This window comes from Danio aesculapii, chromosome 10 (genome assembly GCF_903798145.1).
Source record: "Danio aesculapii chromosome 10, fDanAes4.1, whole genome shotgun sequence".
NCBI classification, from domain to species: domain Eukaryota; kingdom Metazoa; phylum Chordata; class Actinopteri; order Cypriniformes; family Danionidae; genus Danio; species Danio aesculapii.
The window spans coordinates 38,929,273-38,954,651 of record NC_079444.1 but is presented as its reverse complement, the minus strand read 5'-3'; the positions used below and the strand labels follow the sequence as shown (position 1 = coordinate 38,954,651).

Here is a 25,379-nt window from a genome sequence, read left to right as displayed (position 1 = left end):
GGAAGGGCATCCGCTGTGTAAAACATGCTGAATGAGTTGGCAGTTCATTCAGCTATGGTGACCCCTGATGAATAAAGGGACTAAGCCGAAAAGAAAATGAATGAATGAATATATAAAATATACTCTTTTACCCTAACGCTTTCTGCATCAACCAAAATTACAGCCAAAAATAAAAATGTTATTTCTTTCATCAAACCCACTTTTGTTTTTTATCCCCCATCCTCTACTATTTTAAGCTAAATGCAAGCCAAATACAATAATATTATTATTAATGCATGTCTTAAAAAATCATTTACATTACAGTTCATTAAAATAGCTGATTAAATGACTCGACGGATTAAAAATGACAGACAGAGAGGAAATGTAATCCCAGTCACTCCTTTATTAACCCATTTAAAGACAAAATCAAACCATTATCTGGCCAGTAGATTGCAGAAATGACTCATGAACATACTTAAACATTTTCCTCACATAATCAGGTGATATTTTCACACCTTCTGCCCCGATACAGACAAAACATCACATTTGAGAATCAAATTTTTTAAAAAGCCAACCAAGAAAGAAAACAAAAAAAAAAAAGGTATGAAAAGAAAATCTCTTTCAGCAATTACAACAGAAGTATAAAAAAAGTTTTCTTCGTGTTCTCCTCAGATCCCAGGACGGGGCCGCAGACGTTCAGTGCTGTGTGTTCGAGAGAAGGGTAGCGGGAGTTTGTCTTTCTGGGTTTTTACGTTCTCGAGAGGCCGCGATTGTCAAGATCTTTGACCTGTGGAGAGATAAAGCAGATTATCAGAGAGATCTGCAGGATAACAACAGTTAAAGTGCACATGAAATCAAAAGTAACCATGTTGATTTTGTTAGCTTACAGTGCTAGTTTTGTGGTGAACAATTCATCTGTGCATTTCATTAAGAAAATAACAATAGTTTGCCCCTGTAATCTTTAAATAAATCTGAAAATGCACTTGTTTGTTTTAAGTTAAATTCTAAAATTACGTCTGTCTGAGGTATTGGGCGTGGCTAACATACTTAACCACGCCCCTCCAGCTGTCAGTTTTGACAACAAACAAAAATGGTGAGGAGGAGGTGTCTGTTAGGTTGTAATAACTCCCAAAACCCTTTTCCCAATCTTTCTGAATGAAATGCCTACTTTACTACATCCAATCAGCTCGCAGTAGAAAAAAAACAAGCCACACCCAGTTTTCTCATTTAATATTAATTTCTCTAGGAACTGCTTTACAATATGAAAAAAGTGGTTGCAGCTTCCAGTTCATGCGGACTTTAATGCAGCAGAGAAGAGCTCAAATTAACCTTGTATATCCTGACAAGCCAGTGCTCTGTAGTATAAGCTTCTTCCAGCACATCCAGCTCAAAGTCCTTATTGCCAATCTCAGCGTTACGAACTCTGTCGTAACCAGGAGGACGCTCTGAGGGGGAAACAGAAAAATACATATATTAAGTTTCATTTTAGTCTTCAACAAACAAGAATTTTTTTGTCCGAGGCACTCGAAAAATGTGGAAAACTTTAAAAGTCTTTATTCACATGGCTAATCCTTAAAAAAACCTACGCGTTTCAGCAAGGAACTGCCTTCATCAGGGTAACAGTTACAACTATTATCCTAACAATTTTATAATTAAAAACCGTTACAGGGTAGAGACCAGGTCAATGCCCCACGGAGTTCTAGCAGCAGACACATCTCTAGAACTGTTAAGAGGAGACTGTGTGAATCAGGCTTTCATGGTAGAATATCTGCTAGGAAACCACTGCTAAGGACAGGCAACAAGCAGAAAAGACTTGTTTGGGATAAAAAACACAAGGAATGGACATTAGACCAGTGGAAATCTGTGCTTTGGTCTGACGAGTCCAAATTTGAGATCTTTGGTTCCAACCACCGTGTCATGCGCGACGCAGAAAAGGTGAACGGATGGACTCTGCATGCCTGGTTCCCACCGTAAAGCATGGAGGAGGTGTGATGGTGGGGGGTTGCTTTGCTGGTGACACAGTTGGGGTTTTATTAAAAATTGAAGGCATACTTGCATCTTGCAGCGACATGCTATTCCATCCGGTTTGCGTTTAGTTGGACCATCATTTTATTTTTCAACAGGACAATGACCCCAAACACACCTCCAGGTTGTGTAAAGGCTGTTTGACCAAGGAGAGTGATGGGGTGCTGCGCCAGATGACCTGGTCACCGGACCTGAACCCAATCGAGATGGTTTGGGGTGAGCTGGACCGCAGAGTGAAGGCAAAAGGGCCAGCAAGTGCTAAACATCATCTGGGAACTCCTTCAAGACTGTTGTAAGACCATTTCAGGTGACTACCTCTTGAAGATCATCGAGAGAATGCCAAGAGTGTGCAAAACAGTAATCAAAGCAAAAGGTGTCTACAATGAAGAACCTAGAATATGACATTTTCAGTTGTTTCACAGTTTTTTGTTATGTATATAATTCCGCATGTGTTAATTCAGAGTTTTGATGCCTTCAGTGTGAATCTATAATTTTCATAGTCATGAAAATAAAAAAAACTCTTTGAATGAGAAGGTGTCCTAACTTTTATATATACAGTTGAAAGCAGAGGTTTATATACACTGTATAAAAAGGCACATAACCATTTTTACAAAAGTCAGATGTTAATGTGACTAAACTTTTTCTCTTTTAGGCAAGTTAGGATTATCAAATTTGTTTCTGTTATGCTTAATAGCAGAATAATGAGAGAGAGATTTTTGGAGAAATTGTTATAACTTTTCTTGAAAGTCAAAAGTTTACATATAATGAGATTATTATGCCTCTTAAAAAGCTTAGATGATGGTGTCAAGCTTTGGAAGTTTCTGATTGGCTAATTCACAACATTTGAGTTAATTGGAGGCACAACTGTAGAATAGTATTTAAGGAAATCCTCAAACACACTGCTTCCTTTTGTGAAAACATGGGAAAATCAACAAGCCAGAATCAACAAAAAAGCCAGATCACAATTTGCTAAATTACACTGGGAAAACGACTAATTTTGACACATGTCCTGTGGTCTGATGGAACTAAGATTGAACTATTTGGCCATAATGACCAGTGTTACATTTGGAGGACAAAGGGGAAAGCTTACAAGCCTAGGAACACCATCCCAATTGTAAAGTATGGGGGCGGCAGCATTATGTTGTGGGGCTGTTTTTCTGCAGGAGGGACTGGTCCACTTCAGAGTATAGATGGCATCATGAAGAAAGAAGATTATGTAGAAATACTGAAGCAACATCTCAAGACATCAGCCAGGAAATTTAAACTTGGCCACAAATGGGTCTTCCAAACGGACCATGACCCTAAGCATACTGCCAAATTAGTTCAAATGTGCTTTAAGGACAACAGAGTGAATGTTTTAGAGTGGCCATCACAAAGCCCTAATCTCAATCCTATAGAATATTGTGGGCAGAGTTGAAAAAGCTTGTGTGAGCCTACAAATCTGTCTCAGTTACACCAATTCTGTCAGGAGGAATGGGCCAAAATTCCTGCAAACTATTGTGAGAAGCTTGTGGAAGGATCCCCAAAACATTTGGCCAAAGTTTTACAGTTTAAAAGCAAAGCCAAAAATAAATATCAAGGAAATGCATGTGAACTTATGACTGTCTAGAAATTAATGCAAAAAAATAATAATAAAATAAAATACTCTCATTATTCTGGCATTTAGCAAATGTAAATCATTTAGGTAATCCTAACGGACTTAAAATAGTAAATGCTTAGTATGATTTACCATCAGACATTTAAAAAAAAAAAAAAAAAAAAGGTTATGCTACTTTTTTTAGAGTGTATGTAAACTTCTGGTTTCAACTGTATATATAAAATAAATAATTTCCTAGGCAGCTTACATTAAAAATTAATTAAATTAAATTAGAAATTATATGCTAAAATAAACAGAAACCGGCACTGAAGTCAATATAAAACAGCATTATGCTGTAACATTTATGTCACTCAATTCTGAAGAAAATAATAATAATAAAATACTCAATTAAATTAGAAATATTATTAGTAAATTAGAATTACAATTACTAAACTATTCCATTTTTTAAATATATGAAATGGAAAAAAATCTATTTAAAACTACTATAAAAGTTTCTCTATTAGATTTATTAAATAATATTAATTGTAAACGGTGTCTTGGCAACTAACTGAAATTAAATTAGCAAGTTATTTTCAAAGATAAAATTATCAGAAAAATAAGTATTATATATATCAAATGGAGCAAATATATAAAAGGAATTAGCTTAAAATAGAGATCAGTGGATGAACTCACTGGCTTCAGTGTAGACCTGGCCGAAGCGATAGTAGCACATCTTGTACATGAGGCAGTTGAGCAGGACAGGAGAGCCCTCGCGGTCCACACGAAACTCTCCAGTGGGCGTGTAATAATCGTGCTCCTTTATGTGCCTCCCTGTGTCTGTGCTGCCGCCGATACGCACCATCCACAGGAACTTATTAATGTCTACACAAACACACATAAGCAAACATGAACATATGCATGATATTCAGGATTTAATATTTGTAAAAAAAAAAAAAAAAAAACACTTCCCGTACCATCAGATGAATATCCGGTCAATCCACCAAAGATCACCAGGACGTAGCTCACATCCAGCTCTCGCATAATCTCATAGGCTTTCTCCTCTGTGGAGGCCATTGCCTGTGAAAAAGAAAAAAATAGTTACACTTTACAATAAGGTCTCATTAGTTAATGTATATGCTAACATGACCCAAGTTAATACATTTATTAACAAATCAAAGTTCAACATTTACTAATGCATTATCGGGGTATATGCAGGAATCCTAAAGGTAATTTCAATACCTTTTTAAGACTTTTTAAAGACTCTCAGAATATTTTAAGACTGCATCGCCACCAAGTTCGAATCAGTATCGACCCTTTAACCCAATAAACAGTTGTAAATAAACAGTTGTAGTTAAATAAATCAAATGGAGCACAACCATGCAACAGATCTCGAATAAGCTCGGAAGAAACAAAGCTTGAAAGAACAAATTACACAGTTGTTTTCCATTGTTTAAACTCGTCTTTCTCAAAGCAGGAGTACACAAACTTACATTTCATTTTGCTGTCTGTTTCGCTCTATGGTTTCGCTACATGTGGAGAGAGTCACATCACCTTCCCGCGTTTGTCGCAAATTACGTAACATCACTCGGAGGGAGGAGCTTGGCTGGATGCGCCCCAGCCCGAATCAAATCGGGTGGATGGAGCACGCCGTTGTTAATATTAGGAGGAAAATAAATATATTTACGCTTTTTTGAAGTCAAACACTTTGGACCACGCTTGAACAGAACTTAAAACCTTGTAAAAACGCGATTAAGACTTTAATAATTTTTAATGGCCTTAATTTTCTCATAATTGATTTATTACCTTTTAATGCTTTTTAAGAGCCCGCGGACACCCTGATTATAGTGTTGTCTTGATACTGGAATTTCTAACTTTGATACGATACCTTGAAAAATATTAATACCATTTTCAATACTTCTGAGGAAATCATTCCCATACGCAAACAAATTTTAAACTTGGGCAACTTGATGATGTCTATTATCAACCATTTGCTAATTAATTGTTACAATTGACCCTTTGCTAAGCCACACCTGAAAAACCGTCACCCACCAATCGTGGCTTAGAAACCGTAGCTATGCGCAGGAGGCCTGTCAAGCTTTCGAGCGAGGGAAACAAGCCAAAGCATTGTGCATATGGATTGTGCAAATCTGATACCTGGTATCCTAAAAGTTTGGATGGGGTGGTGAAAATTTTTTCCCTTTCTAAAACCTAAAACCCAAGGGGAGAAATGCCAGCGTGGATCAAGCTCTGTGTGGGGCGCTAAAAAGAGCTGGGTTAAGTTGGTTTTGTTTTCGATATTCCTGACACATTCAGTGATAGATGGCAATAATTCAAACACCTCTTAAAAGATCTAAACTGTGTTTCCTACAAACAAACAAAGCAGGTTATGTTTCCCAGCTGTCTTTTTCTTTTTCCCTTGATATTATGAGAACTGCTCTGTTTAAGCCTTCGCCATAGTAGTCATAATAATAGTAATCATATTTCCATCTGTTTCAAGCTATGAGTATTTGAAATTACATAAACAGAAAAAAAACCGAGCTGTAATCACAATCTGAGCACTTGCGATCAATATACTTCACCCGCAGCTGTTTTTCAGTCATTTATAACCCTCATGTCCATGTCAGAGCTACAATTCACTAATGTTTTCATCCATCTTTTAGAGATTTAGTCATTGGTGTTGGTGTTATATTGGGTTAGTGTCTGCTTTTATATTTGGTGTCGGATTAATATTTGCTGGTTGGGAAAATCTATTTGTTCACTTCTGCTATTTATACTTTCATTTGCATTTTAATTTATTTTTAAACTTAACTGCAAATTACAATAGAAACTGGATAATAAGCACACAAACATACTGACAGCTATAGCTACTGTACTTTGTTATGGGTCAATCATCCTAATATTCGGCACAAATCCCATCAATTTGCCCTTTTTGGCTGTTCTTTCTATAAATGAATTATGTAGAACAATTAATCTATGAGGCTTTTTTTCTAATAATAGTGAAATCAGTTTAATTTGTTATTATTAGATTATTTTAAATGTCACCTCTCCTGCTGTGCATGAACTAAGCTGTTGAATGGTCAGCGTATGAGGCGGCTAGGCTAACCTAGCTTCAATTTTGATTCAATTATTTTCTAATCGGTTGCCTATTAAGTTGTGAATATACCCCTGTAACGCATACTGCAGTCCTTCTTTGTCTGGTTTTCTCAGATATCTCACCTGTTCGCCAAAAATGACCAATTATATTCCTGGGAATATTTGACACCGGCGCATACATATTGTAATAGACGTGCCAGGCACGAAAGCTTGACAGGCGTAGCAACAGTAACTATGGAGGGCGGGGCTTAGTGAAGGGTCAATTCACTCACCAATGATTGAGTTGGAGGCCAAGAATATTTTGTTGCAGAAATACTTGCATTTCTCTTCTCTTGAACAGACAGTGCTCTTTTTTTTTGTTTATTTTATTTACACAACCAATAATGTGAAGCATCGCTAAGTTTTAGGAAAAAAAAAAGTTAAATATAAAATGTTTAAATGAATGTTTTGTTAACAGTTTATTTTTTAAAGGTGCAGTAAGATTGACACCCAGTGGTTGAACTAGGTGTTTCAGTCCAAATTCTAAATATTGGAGAAGGTTTTTTTCCCCATCCTACCCCTTCAAGATGTCCTCGTTGCAGTCTGTAGCGCGATGACCTACTGAATCAGGTCCCATACGTAGTGCTTCTGAGAGCTGGGTTTTGGTTGGGACAGGTGTAGGCATTAACTGTGATAGTTTGGTTTAGGTTTGGGGTAGGTGTAGACTATAATAACTGTGAGGGTTGGCTTTTGATTTGGGGTAGATGCAGAAACTAAAAACACAATGTATTGTGTAATTTATTAATTTATCAACAACTGCACACATCCACTACGTATAGGACCTGATCCAGTACGTGATCATGCTATAGGCTGCAGCGAGAACACACTCAACATGCTCACAGGTTGCCAGTTTGATGACACAAACAGGCGCCAGCATGCCTGATGATCGAGGCGTACACTGTAAGCTGCTCAGCTAATGTTTACACTTGTAACATTCATATTATTTGATAATTAAAATCTCCCTCATTTTTACAACTCTGAATTTGCATCTCATTTCAGAGGTTGCTAGTGTCCTCTGGAGGTCACAGTTTGAACTGCGCTCGTATATATAAGGCAACCTAAATGACTGAAATTAAATACCCTGTGTTTACCACCAAGGCAACCCGAGATGCCAAAATATAATTGGGTAAACTGTCAGCGGGTGGAGTTACACAGACCAAAACAAAGAAAAAACAAAAGATAGTCTGACAAGAATCACTTTTCTTAGATGAACAAGTATGTTCACTTGTTTTGCAAATATCTGTAAACATTGATATTTTTGTTCTTAAGAAAAATCACAAGTGTACATACAGCACCTTCAGGATGCAGATCTTGATGGTCAATTCTGATTTTGTGACTATCTGATTTTTGTGATGACCTGCTTACATAAATCTTTAAAAATGACAGCAAAAGGTGCAATGACACACACACACAAAAAATAAATAAATAAAATTGAATTTAAAAAAGAGCAGGCGCTGACTGACAGCTGATGATAAGAGCACTTTTTTCCTCCATTGCTGTATTTAATCTGTTCGCAGGGTTTAATTTTTAAAATTTTCCTTTTGACAAGTTGTTTTGCTATAGTATATGACAGAAAAGTTCTCATTTGGCCATATTTTAAACCACTGTTTAAACCATCCTACTGTCATGTCCATGTATGCAATAGTTTTATATTAGTTTATAATGATTACGTGGCGGACATTGTGCTCGCACTTGCTCTCTCATTAACATGCTAAAAAACAATGACTATGACAACATGACAATACAAAAGTTTTTATGTCCTAGTATATAAGATTTGAGGTTTGGGATTCATGCAGAACTCTGTTCTGAAATGAAAGCATCAAAGTTGACATCATTCACTACAGTTTTTAATGACGCGTGACTCGCAGTGACAGGTGAAAATACGGTCTACCTGCTTGCACTGCAGACACGAGGGAACAGATCTGATTCATATACAATCGGTCTAAATCTTATTTGAGTAAATAGAAATCAGTGTGATTTTTTTCCTTCTTACACATTAAAAAAATAATAATAATAAATAAATAAAAATAAATTCTAAATTGTTCCACTTGAACCATGCAGTGTAAATGCAGCCTTAATGTCCCATGGAGTACTCTGAAATGTGCATTCTAGTATGATGTTTGACAATTTCAACTGAAACATTAAGATGGGCTGGACATACAGTAGCTCCTCCCAGTTTTTCTTGTTTCATTTATATCACGACTCTACCATTCAGAGCAGTTAGCACATCCAGCCAATAGTGAAACCTATATCAAGTTGTCTGTAGAGGGTTGCCTCACTCACCTGACCCACTCTGGAGATGTGAGTGTTATTCCAAGTGTTATTGTCAACCAGAATCGTTCGATTGGCCATCGCTGTTATCTGATACCCATAATCCCACCATGACATCACTTTAGCATCCTAGACACAAACAAATGTCAAGTAAACAGCACAATACTAGAATATGGGATACAAGTTGTACAACACAGCATGTAGTAACTTCTAAATAAATCCAAAACAAAGCAGAAAGTTCCCACTGACCTCTGGTGTGTTGTGTCTGAGCCAGTAATAAGCCTCTCTGAAGTCATCAAAGATGATGCGGCTGCCGTCGCCACCGCGAGCAGAAAGCACGATGGAGGGGGATGAATACGCCTCGCTGGTCACCCAGGTGGAGTGGAAGGTGTATGTGATGAGGAAGAACGCCATCACTAGAATCATCCCACTGGCCACCTATGGACCAATCAGAGATTAACATCAACGGTGTTTCCATCTACATGGTTTTGTTTCTTTAAGGGGATTTATTGCATCATAAACATAAATACAAACAACACATTAAAAGATCCTTAAAAACAACTGAGGTATACATTTTTTCAAGATGACAAGACATTTAAGGTAACTACATGGTACTAAACACATTTACTAAATAAATTTCTTAATATACACAGAAAACCCCATGTGACTTTACCTCAAAAGAAGACGTGTTAACCTTTTAAGTCACAATTCACACTATTAACTATTGGCATACTACCTACCTGCCTATTATGAAGATATTAAAGGTTTATTAGTAGATGTAAAGAATGATTTTACTTTACATCCTTAATCCAACCCAAAATCCAAACTCAACTACTAGCTTACTAACTATTTACTAACTATTACCGTAATGGTTTGTTAATAGTGTAAACTGTGGCAGTGTTACCAAAGACATGATTGGTTAACTAGACCAAGGCCCTATTTACACTAATACATTTTAGTTTTAAAACACATTAGTTACGGTTTCGACTTCCATCCACACTCCCACAGATTTTTTAAGCCCCAAAAACAGAGCGTTTTGAAAACGCCGAAGAGCCTATTTTGGTTTTAAATGCTGCTGCTCCATCAGACATCTGAAAACGGAGGCATGGCTGCAGACATTCGCCTATCTGATTGGGGCTTTTCCCTCAAAATTACAGTGCACAAAGTTCAGTCTTTCCTTGTAAGTTCAGACTTCACAAGTTTGATGTGGAAAAACTGCTGAGGAAACGTCAGGTCAATCTTTAAAGGGAACAATGTACTTTATAACGTCCTTCACATCACCCTGGCTTTGTTGTTTCAATATTTGAACAATATAATAAAAGCAAAAATTATAATTTTCATTTTAATATTAACAACGGATAATAAAAAAAATATTGAGGCATTGTGTAGCTGCATATTTATATGACCGTCATCTTCACTGTATGCATATTTAGAACAAAACACAGCCTTTAACATAACCGCATCCTTTCATTTTCTGTGAAAAATGTGAAAAACCATGTCTCTTTTGCTGAATATCAGTTTTATTAATTAATAATGGCCCTTATAAAAGTATAACATATAATAAGTTTATAAATATAGGAAAGGCAGGCAATCAGTAAACATGCACAATCAGTGTACGCGGTTACATAAATGAATATATTAAATTATCTGTGCTCTCAGCCAAAACACGTTACCTGAGAACAAGTTTTTTTTCTTCCCATAGACTTGCATTCATACGCACACGAATGCGTCAGACCAGAAACGCAAGCTCGTGCGTCAAGCTTCGCTGCGTTGGAAAGTTCAAACTTGGTGAACTCTGACCTGCGAAATCGCATCACTTGACTGCGTGAGACCAATTGAGGATCAAAACATGAGCTCTCTGGACAGAAATTTAAAATATGGAGCAATCGCTCGCTTTCTTTTAATGGCTAATCATCTTGTTTAATCCCGCTCATTTTCGCAGTGCCGTACAACAGAATTTCGCACACACAAGCTCTAGTGTGACAGCAGCTTTGTAGATTCAAAAGACTGTAGAGTCGTAGATAGAGACAGGATGAATTAAATGTCACGTTTTAACAACTACAGTGAGTTGAGATCCAGCAGTAGATCCTTGATGAACTGTCTGACGTGCACAGCTCTCACCTGGGGAGGTGTGCTCAAAGCGCCAGCTGCCTGCCTGGAGCTCAGACGTCCGCATACGCTGCAGCACATGCCAGAGTGTGTGTGTGGTGACGTGATGTGTGTTTTCAGTGGTGTAGTGTGGACAGAGAGCTGTTCAGAAACGCTAGATGAAACGCCAGTGTGGACGTGGATCGTTTTCATTCTAAAATGCTGTTTTAAAACCAAAATGCATGAATGTAAATGGGGGCTAACTAGTAAATCGATCTTAAATGTAGTTTTAGTTTTTTTCTGAAACGCCCAATGGTTAATTTCCACTGCGTACATTGGAAATAAACAAACAAAACATTCATATGTGGGTTTTTTTTTTTTAAGTCTTGCTAGTTCAAACCCACAAAACACATTATTTTGAGACAAAACGTAAGAATAAACATGAGCTTTTATTTCAAAATCTGTACCAGTTCCTAAGGTAGTAATCATTTTGTTCTCCTGAACATGAAAATGACGCTTTATGCCCAAACCAATCATGCACTATTCCAGTTAAACTCACAAACTTGTATGCAAGCTCAGTGTTTCCTCTAGGATTTTATCCAGCTGTGGCGGCAGGCCTTTTTTTTTTTTTTACACAGATCTACCAACTACCTATGGCGTTATTTCAAAAACAAATGTCGGGAGCCCAGTATTACAAGTCGAGATCACGTTCATGTAATACACAATAAATGCGCTATATAAACACATTACATTACTACGAGCATGTGATCCTCTTTGCTTGCGTGCTGATTTTCTCTGTTCGTGCACAAAACCTCTTGCACGCACTCAAATATATGCTGCTCAAGCACAGATCTTCTTGTGCGCTCTCAAATAAATGCTGCTGAAGTGCAATTTAGTGCGTTTTTGTAATGAGTACGTCTTCAACATTTATAAGATTTGCTAGGAATATTTATGAATGTCTCTAATAGACATACAGAACGACATTAATGCGTCCTGAAGTAAAGTGAAACGGCTATAAACTCCAGCAAGATAAAGTCATAATACCATAGACTGTAAAATATATGGACGGAGTATCTGTGACGTCACCCATAGGTTTCTGAAGAGCGCAAAAGAAGCCACAAGTAGGCGCGGCCAACCGTCGCCATTTTGTTCGCGCGTCATCGCACCCACGGCGGGATACCAAACAAGGGCAAAGAGGCGGAGAGTGGGCGGAGCTACAGACACCTGCTGGCACTTTGCTTAGACCTGGCAGACAGACTACTTTGGGAGAAACGCTTGATACTTTATTACCTGCGACTCGTTTGTGTTCTGACCACATGTGCTTGGCTGTACACAATATCAATAAAGTGTTTAGACTTTCAAAAACACTGTTGTAATACATTGAGCCACTAAACATTGTTCTTATGACGTTTTTCTACAGGAGGTAAACGCGAATTACTTCCAAACACTTCAGATGTGTGTGTGTGTTAGTAAATGCAAGACTATTGATGAACTCCAGCATAACACTGTATGATAACGCTTCAGATGACTGTTCTAGAGCCTACAGCTAATCAATCTGTCACATTCTGGAGGGCATTACAGGTCTAAAGAACATTATAAATGATAAATGATCTTAAATAAAACAAATACATTAATAGAGATGGTATACAAGTATATAACTTTACTCACATGGGAAACGAGGCCACGTGAACGGTTTGTGAGCACAATTAAATGCACACAGCATCCCATATCATCTGATAATTGTAAGAAATAAGTCCAAAAGGCAGCTGACTGAGTAAAGCCACATAAAACAAAACAAAAATACGATGAATATGCCGAGATCAGTGGCTAATCTGCCGGATTCAGCTGAGGTGAAGTGACGGCGACCAGCGAGACCTAGCTGTCACTCAAGTGGCCACGTCCTTAATTATGCAAACTTAATATAACCTAATATAAAGGAAATGGATGAGTTATAAAAAAATTCACCCCCCTCACAGTTGTCATGGAGGGTAATAATAGCTTTATGAACCAAAATCGTTCTTTGTACCAGGCTGTAAACACCTTTTTTTCTGCTGTAAAGCTGGCCATTCTAACAGTGGGCTCAATTGCACTTTGCTCTATTATGGAGCCAGGACTAGCGGAATTTTGATGAATTGCAGTTTCAGTTACTTCCGTATTGGCCTCCCGAGGGAGAGCGGGAGGTTGCCGCTTGCATAATACGCAGAGCCATATACCTTTTTCTATAAAGTATAATTATGGAAACGGTTCATCATAACTGAAAGCTACGTTGTGTTTTCTAGCCTCACGCATCACGCACCTGTCAGTCAGTCAGTCAGCGCATTAAAGGTTAAACAAATAGCGCACAGCACCAGTACGGTTACAGAAAAGTTTGCGCTGTTATAATTCACTAACCTTTTAATACGTTTCGGTGCGATTAAAACAAGCTATTAAAAAAAGACTGAATGTTTTAAATGAGATGCTGTAAAGTAGCCGTGGTGGGATGAATTTTGGTGTGGCGCCCCGCTATGGAGGAATGAGCAGAAACCATGAAGCTAATGAGTAAAAAGATTGTAAAAGCATTGATCGTACTTCATTCTTGATTGGGTAGGTGGAGTCCTGCTGTTTCTTGGTTTTCTTGTCGGGTCGACTGACATCCAGGTTCTTCATGAAGGTGGTGAGGACCTGAGAAACGCCAATGCCAGAGAGAATGCACATGACAGGGGCGAGGACCAACATGAGACGCACCTGAGAAGAACAGATAGCAGGTAGGGTTAGAGAGATATACCAACACATCTACTTCAAAGAGAAAGTGGAAATATTTTACCATCACAGCTGAGAAGTACATGCTGGTCACGCCATACATGATGATGAAAATCGTGGCATCAGAGAGGTTGTTAAAGCAGTAGTAAAGGCCAACTGGGAGGGGAAAAAAAAAAAAAAGATGATGGTGATGTTATTTTAATGCCATTTATACTTATAAATTTGTATAAATATTTGTTTTTATGCATGCATGCATGTACAGCGGGAAAATATGTCTTGAACACGTCATGTTTTTTCCTGGGAATAATATTTCTAAAGGAGCTGTTGACAGAATTGAACCAGATTTTGGTAAAAACCCAAACAATACAAACATAAAAATAAAACTAAACTAAATATATATATATATTTCAAAAATGAGTTGTGCAATAACAATAAAATGACAAGGAGAAACTGAAACGTATTTAATACTTGATACAAAAGGTTTTTTAAGATGCCTCTCATATGGAGAATGAAGTCACATGCATTTTTCGGGTCTGTTTTTTTTTCCACATGCTTCAACAAAATCTTGATGGTTCTGTGAGTCTTGTCTATCAAATCTGACCTTTTTTGTATTTTCTATTGGATTCAGTTCAGGTGACTGGCTGGGCCATTCTACAGCTTGATTTTCTTTCTCTGACACCATTTGAGAGTTTCCTCGGCTGTGTTTTGGATCATTGTCTTGCTGAAATGTCCACCCTGGTTTCATCTTCATCCTCCTGCTAATGTAGATGTGGAACTGAAGCAGCTGATATTCAATTATAGTTAGGAAGGGCAGAGGGTTACTGAAGAACTACTGCCTTTCTACACCTGCCTTTCTTCAAGTGTTTAATACTTTTCCCTACGTCATTTTCTTTTATTATTACATTTGTTTTCTTTGCATGTATGTTTTTCTTCGGTTGTTACCAACATCCAGGGACATTTTCAAGTTAACAACACCTTTAGAAATATATTTACTGAGAAAATGGTGATGTTTAACATACTTATTTTCCCCACTGTATGTATCCAATCCAGCGTCTTCACTGCAATTGTAGTTAGGTTTTGGTTTTTATTCATATAGTATATGACATAGCTAAGTATTATCACACAAGCAAGAGTGTCATTTCCCCAAACATCAGAACACAAGCATAATTGCAAAAGTAATACAGTTCAGTTGAACAAAACAAGGATAGTAAGCAACTCACATTTTAGACACTAAACTCTCTGTTTTACCAATACATTTTTTTTTACTTGAAGCAGAAAATTTGTCTAAATTTGAACTAATAACTTGAACCAGTGATCCATTCATAAATACAGTCAGATGTTTAGTTTCTAAAAGATTTGGATGTTTTAAACTAATTGCTTGAATGGATGATTCACTAAATCACTTAAGACATGTACTTTCTGCCCCTTACCTGTGGTCTAGTGTCAGATTTATTATGACAGGCCTAAAGCAACCAACTGGTACTAGCTCAAAAACACACTAAAATACTGAATTATTGTCATCAAAAATGTTACCAATGAGTTTTAATAGCTGTTCCTTAAAATACAACACTGATCCTGCAGACCATACCAACACCATACACATTTTCTTAAACTGTACCTGGAAACATGAAGACCAGAAGCTGGAGGTCAAAGTAGTAGGAGGACCAGGTGGTGGGCTGATGCTCAGACACAGAGGCGATGATGGGAATGTTGTTCTTGGCATACGATGGATCCAGCAGAGAGTAGAAACGGCCAGTCCAAGGCGAGATTTTTCCTAATATGAGACAATACAAAAAACGAACTATTGAAAAACAACATTTAAAAGACCAGAAGTAAGCATTTTAAAATGTATTTATAATATGCATTTAAAATGCATTTATTTATTTAATATGCGGTCCTACTATCCTCCCTTTGAAGACATAACAAAAGTCTCAAGTGTGCCCAAAATGTGTCTATGAAGTTTCAGTTAAATTAAAAACTCGTGGATTTATTATTATGCCATGCTGTAAATGCCCATTTATTCACCACACTGCCTTTTTTGTTGACGAGGAAAAATTTCGAGTTCACACTTCGATATTGCTTGATTATAATAGCAAGTTTGGCATGCTGTCCCAGGAGAAAACCCTAAGCTTGTAGATACTTGAGGCCAGGTCTCCCACCTGGTCAATGACTACATTTACATGGACACCAATAATTCGATTTTAATGCGATTAAGACAATACTCTGATTAAGAGTTAACCATTTAAACAGCAATTTTTGATTGATTTAATCAGATTAAGGTCATAAACTAACTAAAGAGAAATCGAATTAAGACATGTGGAGTATGCTGATTTTGGTCACATTATTGAACTGCAGTACAGACATGTGAACACTTTAATCGAATTATATTCCTTTGTTATGTAGGACTTTTTTGCCACGTTTTGCGACAGGATAGTCCTTACACACACACACACACACGGCTGTATGACACTCTTTGCACCTACTCAGTCAGTGTAAACCACAGACACCTGCATCATGAAATGCGGAGGTTTTTTTTTTTCTCTTTCATTCAGCATGTGGTATGAACTTTAAAACCATTAAAACAGCTCTTCCAGCAGCTTTTAGTCGCATCCAATATCTCGTTTGTCACGGAGGGTGTGCATGAAATGTTCGTGAATGAAAGTGAAAGTGCCAAACTGCAGTTAAAGTCGACAAATTAAAAATGAAACACCCGAAATTGGATGAAACTCAATGCAATTCGCATAGCCTGGTGACGCAATGACGTTAATCAAATTATGTGCTATAACATGTAAAACGGGATCATGTAAGTAACACTCAAAAAGCAACTCATGTAAACACCTTAGTCTTATTATTCTCTTAATTAGATTAAAGCAAATAATTCGATTACTGATGTCCATGTAAACGTAGTCAATGAGCATGTATGGGGGTCCGAGATCAGATTGTTCTCGAGAGCTCCCCCTGGTAAAGGAGGAAAAGGGGGAGATTCTTCAAAAACGAAGATAAGGGAGTAATGCTAGACGGGTTATTTATAGTGAGTTTGGAAAACTTCAATTGCCTTACTAATGATTACAGACGAGAGACCAGCTGCGATCAATCATATCATGTTCGCCTCTCGAAATTAGTTTGTGAAACTTCAGCTTTTTGTCACTAGGCAATGACTGAATCAGCAGCATATTTTGTGCGAGCATTGCTGTTGATATTGTTAGCATTGTAATATTTAACAATACTGTGATACTCAAAGTCATACAGCTCCGGATAACTCTAACAGTAACCACTAGTCTCTTCCTCATCCTTAAGGCCTCCCACCTTAAGCTGATAGGAGTAATAGAACTCATTGAGTTATTTAAAGAAATAGTGTTTCCTCTAACCTGTTAGCATGAGCAACCCGCCCACAGAGAGCAGGATGATCCCGACCAGCGAAATGACACTCCTGAACAACACCTCAAACTGCTGCGCGTTCAGTTTGCTCCGCAGGTAATCGACAAAAGCATGAATCTGACACAGACCAAACACTCCAAAAGCAGCCATGTGTTCAGAGGACTGGACGGGCTGCAGGAAGAGCCAAATAAAGGTTTATTTGAATGTTTATAACAGGAGCAAGTACTTCTATTTGATAGCTGATGATTAATTATTACAAACCTGGAATCCAACAAAAGAGATCTGCATGGAGAGGATGGTGCCCAGGCAGTAGACTGTGCAGTAGGCCACATAGATGCGATGAGAGAACCGGCCGGTGAGCATCAACACCAGCACGTGCAGGGGAATGAGGTTTATCAGAAACACATAACCACCCCAGGAGGACACCTGACATCAGCACACAAAGTTATGGTTATTGTGTGTTTTATGCATTTATACAGTAACGTATTTGCACAAAAATAATCTCAATTTAAAGCAACATTGCATCGCTTACCATGTAAAAGTAAGCCAACGCACACATGGATGACCAATAAATGGAGCCTGACTTCACTGCCTTGATCCACATGTAGTACGTCAACAGCATGCAGAAAATGGCAATTCCTTAATAAAACAAAAGAATTGTCATACATTTTTATGTAAATTCACATTTATTTACATTTTTTTATTCTAATTCGATCACAATATACATTCAGAGTTTTTTTTCTTCAATTATAAATAAAAAACAGCATTATTGATGTACAATCCCAAATGTCCTCGATAAACACTTCAACAATTCAAAGCACTATTACTAAATAAAAGTATTGAATGAAAAGCAAAACTTTTAAAAATAAAACTCTTACTATTCCCAAACCCTAGAACAGTGGTGCATATATATATATTAACTTAAACAACAGTACTATCTGGTTCTTGAATCTGATTGGCTGATAGCCGTGCGATATTCTGCCAGTAACAGCACCTGTCCTGCCTCTTCACCTTTCACCCTTATGTATTACTCCACCCACATACAGCTTCAAGCAGAACACAGTCTACAGCTTGACAAATATTGCAGCTGTTGGCCAACATAATGTACTTTTGAGGTCTGTTTTGGTCGACAATGTAATTGTTTAGATTGCAGCTATGCAGTTTATTTATAAAGATAGTGCCTATTTTAAAACATTTATAAATTTCAGAGATTCAGCGCATCGGCATCCATTAGCCTGTCTTACTGAGCTAAACTAAGACAGTTGACACTCCACCACAAGATGGCAACAGAGATCGCATAATAAGCCCTTAGAGCAGGGGTGTCAAACTCAGTTTTTGGAGGGCCGCAGCCCTGCACAGTTTAGTTCCAACCCTGCATCAACACACTTACCTGTCCCACAAACAAGCCTGAAGGATTTAATTAGTTTGATCAGGTGTGTTTAATTCGGGTTGGAACTAAACTGTGCAGAGTTTGACACCTGTGTCAGGAAAAAAACTCGGGATAATTTCTAACTACAGCTGATCAAAATGATTATAAAACTGGTGAGTGACATTCTAAGTCGATCTCTCTTTTTTGTATGTTGTAGTGTTATATTTATATATTCAATATATTTGTAGTGTATTGAGTGTGAGATGGGACTCGCATATTAGGAATGCATGTATATTGTGTTGTCCACTCTTTGTATAACTATTTATTTTTTGGTTGGCCCTCTGTTTGTTCAGTAAACAGAAAGAAAGAAAGAAAGAAAGAAAGAAAGAAAGAAAGAAAGAAAGAAAGAAAGAAAGAAAGAAATGCCTGCATGTGTTTAGCGTTTTTCCTTTTGTCAAACACAACAGTAATCTGCTAGTGTTTGCTTTGGCTTTTTCAGGGTTAATTATTGTGATCTCCTGATTGCAACAGAGAAATACTGGAAAATGTCTCCAGATTGATGGAATTTAATGCCTTTCAGCCTTTTAATCTTGAAATGTGAGCAAAATCACCTGTTTTTGTCCTCACTTTAGACATTACGCTAGAGAATCATTCAAATACTAGCTCTAAAGTGACGTTGGTGCATTAGTAATGGTTTCTACTGTTCTGAAGTCAGCTGCAGATGTGAATGAACAGTGGAGAAATGTTCCTCAAACAAAAGGGTTTTTAGACTCCGTGTTTGATTTTCTTTTTTATATACACGATTATGCTGTCGAACTGTTGTATTGTAGCAGTGTGATATGGGTGTATATCAGCACTGGTGGGACACTAAGGCACTCGGTCTGCAGCCTCGTGCCAACGCACGCCTTCCACCAGTGCCGATATACTGCCATATCGCACTGCTACTTGTGTGCGATTGCTTATTTATATCTAACATTCGAAAGAAATTCTTAAACGTTTTTTACAAGCTTTAAGCAAAACAATACTGACTCATAGAGGCCTTTAAAAGCATCAGAAACATAGTAAAGGCTTACCATATCAACCAGTTTGGGAAACTGAACAAAAATTTCTGGAACAAGACTGTACCTTCATTATCATAAGAGCCTGCCACAGAACGGGAGATGTATCCCGGCACGACTGCAATCATAGCAGCAGCCAGAAGCCCAGCGCCCGCATCCTGAAACATACAGTATTAGTTAGCTGAGTTAGCTAGATAAACAATGAGAAGGCAAGACTGATAAGTTCTCTCACCTTCAGCTCTTTGGTGAAGTGGTAGGTGACGATAGCGGTGAAGGAGGAGAAGAGAGGAGCGAGGAACACGCACACATTACGGATGTCAATGGTGATGTGGAAGAAGTGCAGCACATGATATAGAGCCGCTGATGTGATCATCAACCCTGTAAAACATACAAAACAGCTGAAATCTAGATTGTGATGTGTAATTTAAACCAATTAGACAGACAATAGCAAGTTTTCTGGAATGTTTACTACTCCATGTCTTTCAAGCTCCTAAAGTTTTGTTTTGGGATGATTTTGTAGAACTGTAATGTCTATATAACATTTTTATAACATCTTAATGAAGAGGAAAACTGAAGATAATACACAGATAAAAAAGGTTTTAAACTTTTAGGTTTTTTTAATACCTCATTTAAATTTTAAACTAAAATCTTTAGGAACAGAAAGATGATACGTGACCAAACTCTTAAAGTGTTTAATAAAACATGCACCAAAATATATTGTCTATATATTCACTAAGATATAAAGATATCTCATTTACATTGTGCACTGTGCGTTTTTGCATATCGATATTTTTTTTTATTATTATTATTATTATTAAAATATAGTACAAAAAAAGTACATTTTATTGCAACAATGTTACCCATGTGTTATTTACTATCTTTAAGTTAAGTAGCACGAAGATTTAATTTAATTCAAAGGCTTTTTTCTGCCACCTAAGATATCAGCACTGCATCGGGCATCAAAAAAAGCCATTTTAGTTGACCACTAGGTTCAGCTTGTTGCTATGACATTCCTAGACTTAAATATGGTCCATGTTTATGAGATGTAATGAATACTAATGGTCAGTTTAAACTTTGAGCAATAAGTATGTGATGTAACTTATACTCTTCTTTTTAAAAAAAATTTCATGACAAAAATCCCATTAAACATCCCCTTCAGTTTTCTATCTTATGTTCGGTTGCTAAATGAAGCCCAATGGCTCAGCTGCCGATTAAAACACAAACTTATGTTGATAAGAATTTGATAAAATTGTTGTACCTGGATAGATGGTGCCTCCAATAATCCTCCCAAGTGGATACCAAGCCCGATCATCGAACCAGTTATGGAATTTGTAAAATCCTTCTTCTGCCAGGAACCGAGTGGTCCGGTAATTGAAATACCTGTAAACAATTAAACAAAAATAAATAAATAAATAAATAATAATAATAAACTGTTAGATAGATGACACAGGCTTCTCGCGAAAGACAATAAGACAATGTACAAGAGGTATCATAGCAGGAAAAAAAAATGTTTCTCAGCTTTTAGTTAGATCTGAATAAAAAACTTCAGAATTTGCAAGAGGTACGAATAATTTCAGGCTTGACTGTAGGTAACACCACCCTCCCCCATTTACGTGTATACATTTTCTTTATTTAATAATTAATCATTATAACTAATTAATAATCATTATTATTTATTTTTTAATGTGCACATAGATACATGTTTTTATTAGTGCTGGGCAAAATGATTAATGGCATCCAAAAATAAAGTCTGTTTTGACATAATATGTGTGTGCGTGGTGTATAATTATTATCGATATATAAATACATAAATTGATATATAGATATAAAATATATCCGATACTAAACATATAAAAATTTAAATGCCTTAAAAAGCCAAAAACTGTTTTGTTTAGTTTTATTTTGTGTGTGCGTTTATCACATATACATAATAAATATATGTAAAACACATAGGGCTGGGCAATATGTAAGGCCAGATAGAATCTGTGGACATTTTTTATTATTTCTGCTGAGAATTTTGTTAAAAATCTGCTGATTTATGCGGAATGATTTAGGGAAAATAAAATATATGAAATAAAAAAAATACATATTTTAAACTTAAATCCAATTAGATCCAAGTCTCAAGTCTCTAGTCCGTCTCTCATATAATATATACAGTAAAAGACAGAAAATATTACTTTACAAACTGTACTGTACATAAATCTAATCAACATTTTAATTTTACCATTATTATATCATAATAACATTAGTGAAATTAATTTAAATAAATGTAATAATTGAATAAATACAAATTTACACATATTTACACAAGTAAATACAGAGGCTTAATGATGGGATTAAAAATCTGTGGATATCTGCACGTGCAAATTCCGAGTGGGCCTAGCGATATGGCAAAAATGCAAACTCGACAATTTTTTTCCATATTGAACAATAATGATAAACTTCTATACAAGTTGTTGAAAGCTTGCAGCTTTAAAAGTTATGATCCTAACAGAGACTGATGCAACAAAACTGAGAGGGTTCATTAAATTACAAATTAAAATATTGTTTATTAGCAAAAACAGATTACACATTTGGTCTAAATTAAAACAAATAGTAAAAAAAAACATTTAAAAATACTAATCTAGCATTATGAGGTAAATTAAATGTGCAAAATGTAAACGATAAAAATATACAGTACAACTTCAAGCAAGTCCACACAAACTGGAAAACTGGGTGATGCTTTTTTTAGGTGATGTGATAGGTTGGTTGTGTTGCCAGACTTTTCACAAACCACTGAGATACTTTACAGATCGTTTTAATCTGCTCCTTGTCACACTTCAGATAGCCAAACCACTTCCATATAACAGAATTCGAGCTGCCTTTTTTGTCAACAATTTTATCATCTTTGGATAATAACTGAAGGTTAGTTTACTCTCGTCAAAGATTCAACTCATTGTTTATTTATTTTTGTCATCTTTTCGAGTTTGTTAGCAAAGTACGGTAAGAAATGGTCTTTGACTTCATGCTGTTTGGTTGTTGTCGCATATTGCTGCTGTGTGATTGGCTCTTAAATCAATATCGAGTTAAAATGTACAGAGCTTTGTGATATCTGGGAGGTGTTTTTGAACTTTGTAAAAAATGGAGATATTGAAGAAGCTTTGGAAGTCTGAAGTTGTGGAATGTGAATTGGTGGTTGATTAGAATGTTGTTATTATTATTATTTTATTTATTTTAATATTAAATAATTTTTTAATAAGGATTTTTTTTCCTAAGCCTGTGTGGGGTAAGTTTTGGGTATTGGGGTTTGAATTATTGTAAAATCTTGAAAAAACTCAAAGACATGTTGTACAAAAATAAATAAATAAATGTCCAGAGCTTTTCATTGCTATCGAAATAAATTATCGCATTTCGATATGATTATCATGTATAGGCAAGCCCTAAAAACACACACATATTAAGTCAAAAACTTTTATTAATTGTGATTAGTCTTTGCCCAACACTAGCTTTTATATTCCTTTCATTGTTTATATGTCAAAGTTCTGTATTAGATGTTCATCTGTATTATCTGCAAATAAGACAATCAATAAAAAAATCTAATCATTAAAAAAACAACACTTAAACAGAAGTTTGGATTCTAGTGCTCCAAACGACTCTAAAGCTGTACTCACGGATCAAACTCGTGGATGACGCTCTCGAACCGAAGCACAGAAAACAGTCTGGTGGAGAAGGCTGAAATTGACAAGACAGAAGAGAATTAGAGGAATGCTGATGTACGGGACGTCAGATGAAGAGGTGAGCATCCACTCACACAGGACGGCTGCCATAGACAGGATGAGCAGCTTCAGCAGGGTGTCCTGTTTCTCATAGGACAGACGCAGGAAGCCCAGCTTGGTCATCTTAACACACGGGAGGCAGGACTAACTCTTTACACCTGACAAAACAGACATAAACAGCGTGTTAAAATACAAGTTCACATCAGGGGGAGGAAATAAACTGGATAAACTAAAAATGGAGCTCATATAGTAAGGCATGCTAAATTAGTAAGCTAATTTTGGAGGATTTTAACTTTAATAAGTGTTCTTAAGCAATCCACAACGTATTTCTAATGTTTTAAATCAATTTAACATTACATATAAGTCGTAGAAACAAATATATTTGAGAAATAGACATTTTTAAGTTCTCCTATCTCCAAAAATGGCAAATCTCAGTAAATTCAAATGCCAACTAATTAACACCACAAACTTAATAATAAATAAACTATCCCAAATACCATTAATATGCACAATAACACTTTGTTTTCCTGATAAACTTTTCCTGATAATCAACTATTAGTGTTCATTAGCTCCTTAGCTGCTAGCTAACATCAAACATTTCACGTCTTCGCGAGCTATTTTAATATACGCAAATGCGCTGTTAAATGCACACGAGTAAACATAATGTCAATAATACTGCATAAATATGATACATGAGTTTATAATTTCTAATTGTGCAAAATTACCAGTCTTATTCATCGGCAGTTCACTCACTCCAGCCCTTCCACACTTTCACACACAACCCTCTCTGCGTTTACACCCCGCCCATCCACGTAGAGAGATCGCTAATTGGCTCGACGTCACGATTGCTGAAGAATGGCTTTCGCTGATTGGTCTTTGAGATGTCACTCAAGCGTGTCAAGAGCAGTTCCGCATGGCGCTCCAGATGTGACGTGTCCTAATGGGAGAAAGACAGTCAGCACAGTGGAGTCCACGCAACAGTCAACTTCCAAACTTGAGCTATCAAATTTCATAACAATTATTATTATTATTATTAATTAGATTATGGTTTATTTACATGCTGTTAATGAGTGAACACGCTTCTAAAGCAAACCGTTTATTCGAGATGTTGTTTTTGTTGCCTTTTAACAAAAAGTGAAGAGTTGTCTGATGTAGTTTAACTAATATACATAATATTGCAATTAAATATTATAAAATTATGGCAATTATTTCTCTCCTCCAATTACTATTCTATTATATAATGCTGAATGCTAGTATGCTTGGTTCTGATTGGCAGGTCAACCTTATAAGTTGGGCAAGTGTTGACCGCATTACAGTTCCAAATTATTATTATTATTTATTTTTTTCCCTTTTTTGCCAAGTACAACTGACATTATTTATTCAGAAATATAATTTTTTTTTAAATATAAACCCACTTCAACAAACCCTAACTCTGCCTAATGAAAGACAGTAAAAAAAGAAAAGTAATAATAAAAAAATAGAAAAAAGCTGCAAAAATTTATAAAAAATTAATAATAATAAAGGATTAAATAAATAAATAAATAAATATAATAATAAAAAATATGAATAAATAAGGGTGGCGCAGTAGGTAGCGCTGTCGCATCACAGCAAGAAGGTCGCTGGTTCAAGCCTCGGCTGGGTCAGTTGGCGTTTCTGTGTGGAGTTTGCATGTTCTCCCTGCGGTCACGTGGGTTTCCTCCGGGTGCTCCGGTTTCCCCCACAGTCCAAAGACATGCCGTACAGGTGAATTGAATATGCTAAATTGTCCGTAGTGTATGTGTGTGAATGAGTGTGTATAGATGTTTCCCAGTGATGGGTTGCAGCTGGAAGGGCATCCGCTGCGTAAAACGTGTGCTGGATATGTTGGCGGTTCATTCCACTGTGGTGACCCCAGCTTTATAAAGGGACTAAGCCAAAAAGAAAATGAATGAATTGATCATCAAACTGAGAATCATGTGGCGCTGAAGACAAGAATAATGATGCTGAAAATTCAGCTTTACATTACAGGA

At 36.6% G+C, this 25,379-nt stretch overlaps 1 protein-coding gene across 1 annotated transcript; it reads right to left on the bottom strand.

The window, feature by feature from the left end:
* Positions 1–362: 362 nt before the first annotated feature.
* stt3a (STT3 oligosaccharyltransferase complex catalytic subunit A) lies at positions 363–24,180 on the bottom strand. Its single transcript, XM_056466740.1, has 18 exons — positions 24,096–24,180; positions 23,406–23,528; positions 23,266–23,326; positions 20,874–20,995; positions 19,848–19,993; positions 19,683–19,773; positions 17,721–17,827; positions 17,450–17,614; positions 17,179–17,359; positions 15,429–15,584; positions 13,875–13,966; positions 13,640–13,795; positions 9,233–9,421; positions 8,996–9,112; positions 4,555–4,657; positions 4,274–4,462; positions 1,309–1,424; positions 363–766 (listed from the first exon to the last, which is right to left on the bottom strand). The coding sequence occupies exons 2-18, from the start codon at positions 23,491–23,493 to the stop codon at positions 728–730; spliced, it is 2,118 nt and encodes a 705-aa protein (XP_056322715.1). The 5' UTR covers positions 23,494–23,528; positions 24,096–24,180; the 3' UTR covers positions 363–727.
* Between the last annotated feature and the right edge of the window lie 1,199 nt (positions 24,181–25,379).

Bases quoted from the DNA above. Each gene is read 5' to 3' on its own strand.
- stt3a (XM_056466740.1), bottom strand. From the start codon at position 23,493: ATGACCAAGCTGGGCTTCCTGCGTCTGTCCTATGAGAAACAGGACACC. The intron at 19,774-19,847 runs GTGAGAGAACTT...TGTATGTTTCAG, and splicing joins ACTTCACCAAAGAGCTGAAG to GATGCGGGCGCTGGGCTTCT. The intron at 1,425-4,273 runs GTGAGTTCATCC...TTTCCCCCTCAG, and splicing joins CCAGGTCTACACTGAAGCCA to AGCGTCCTCCTGGTTACGAC.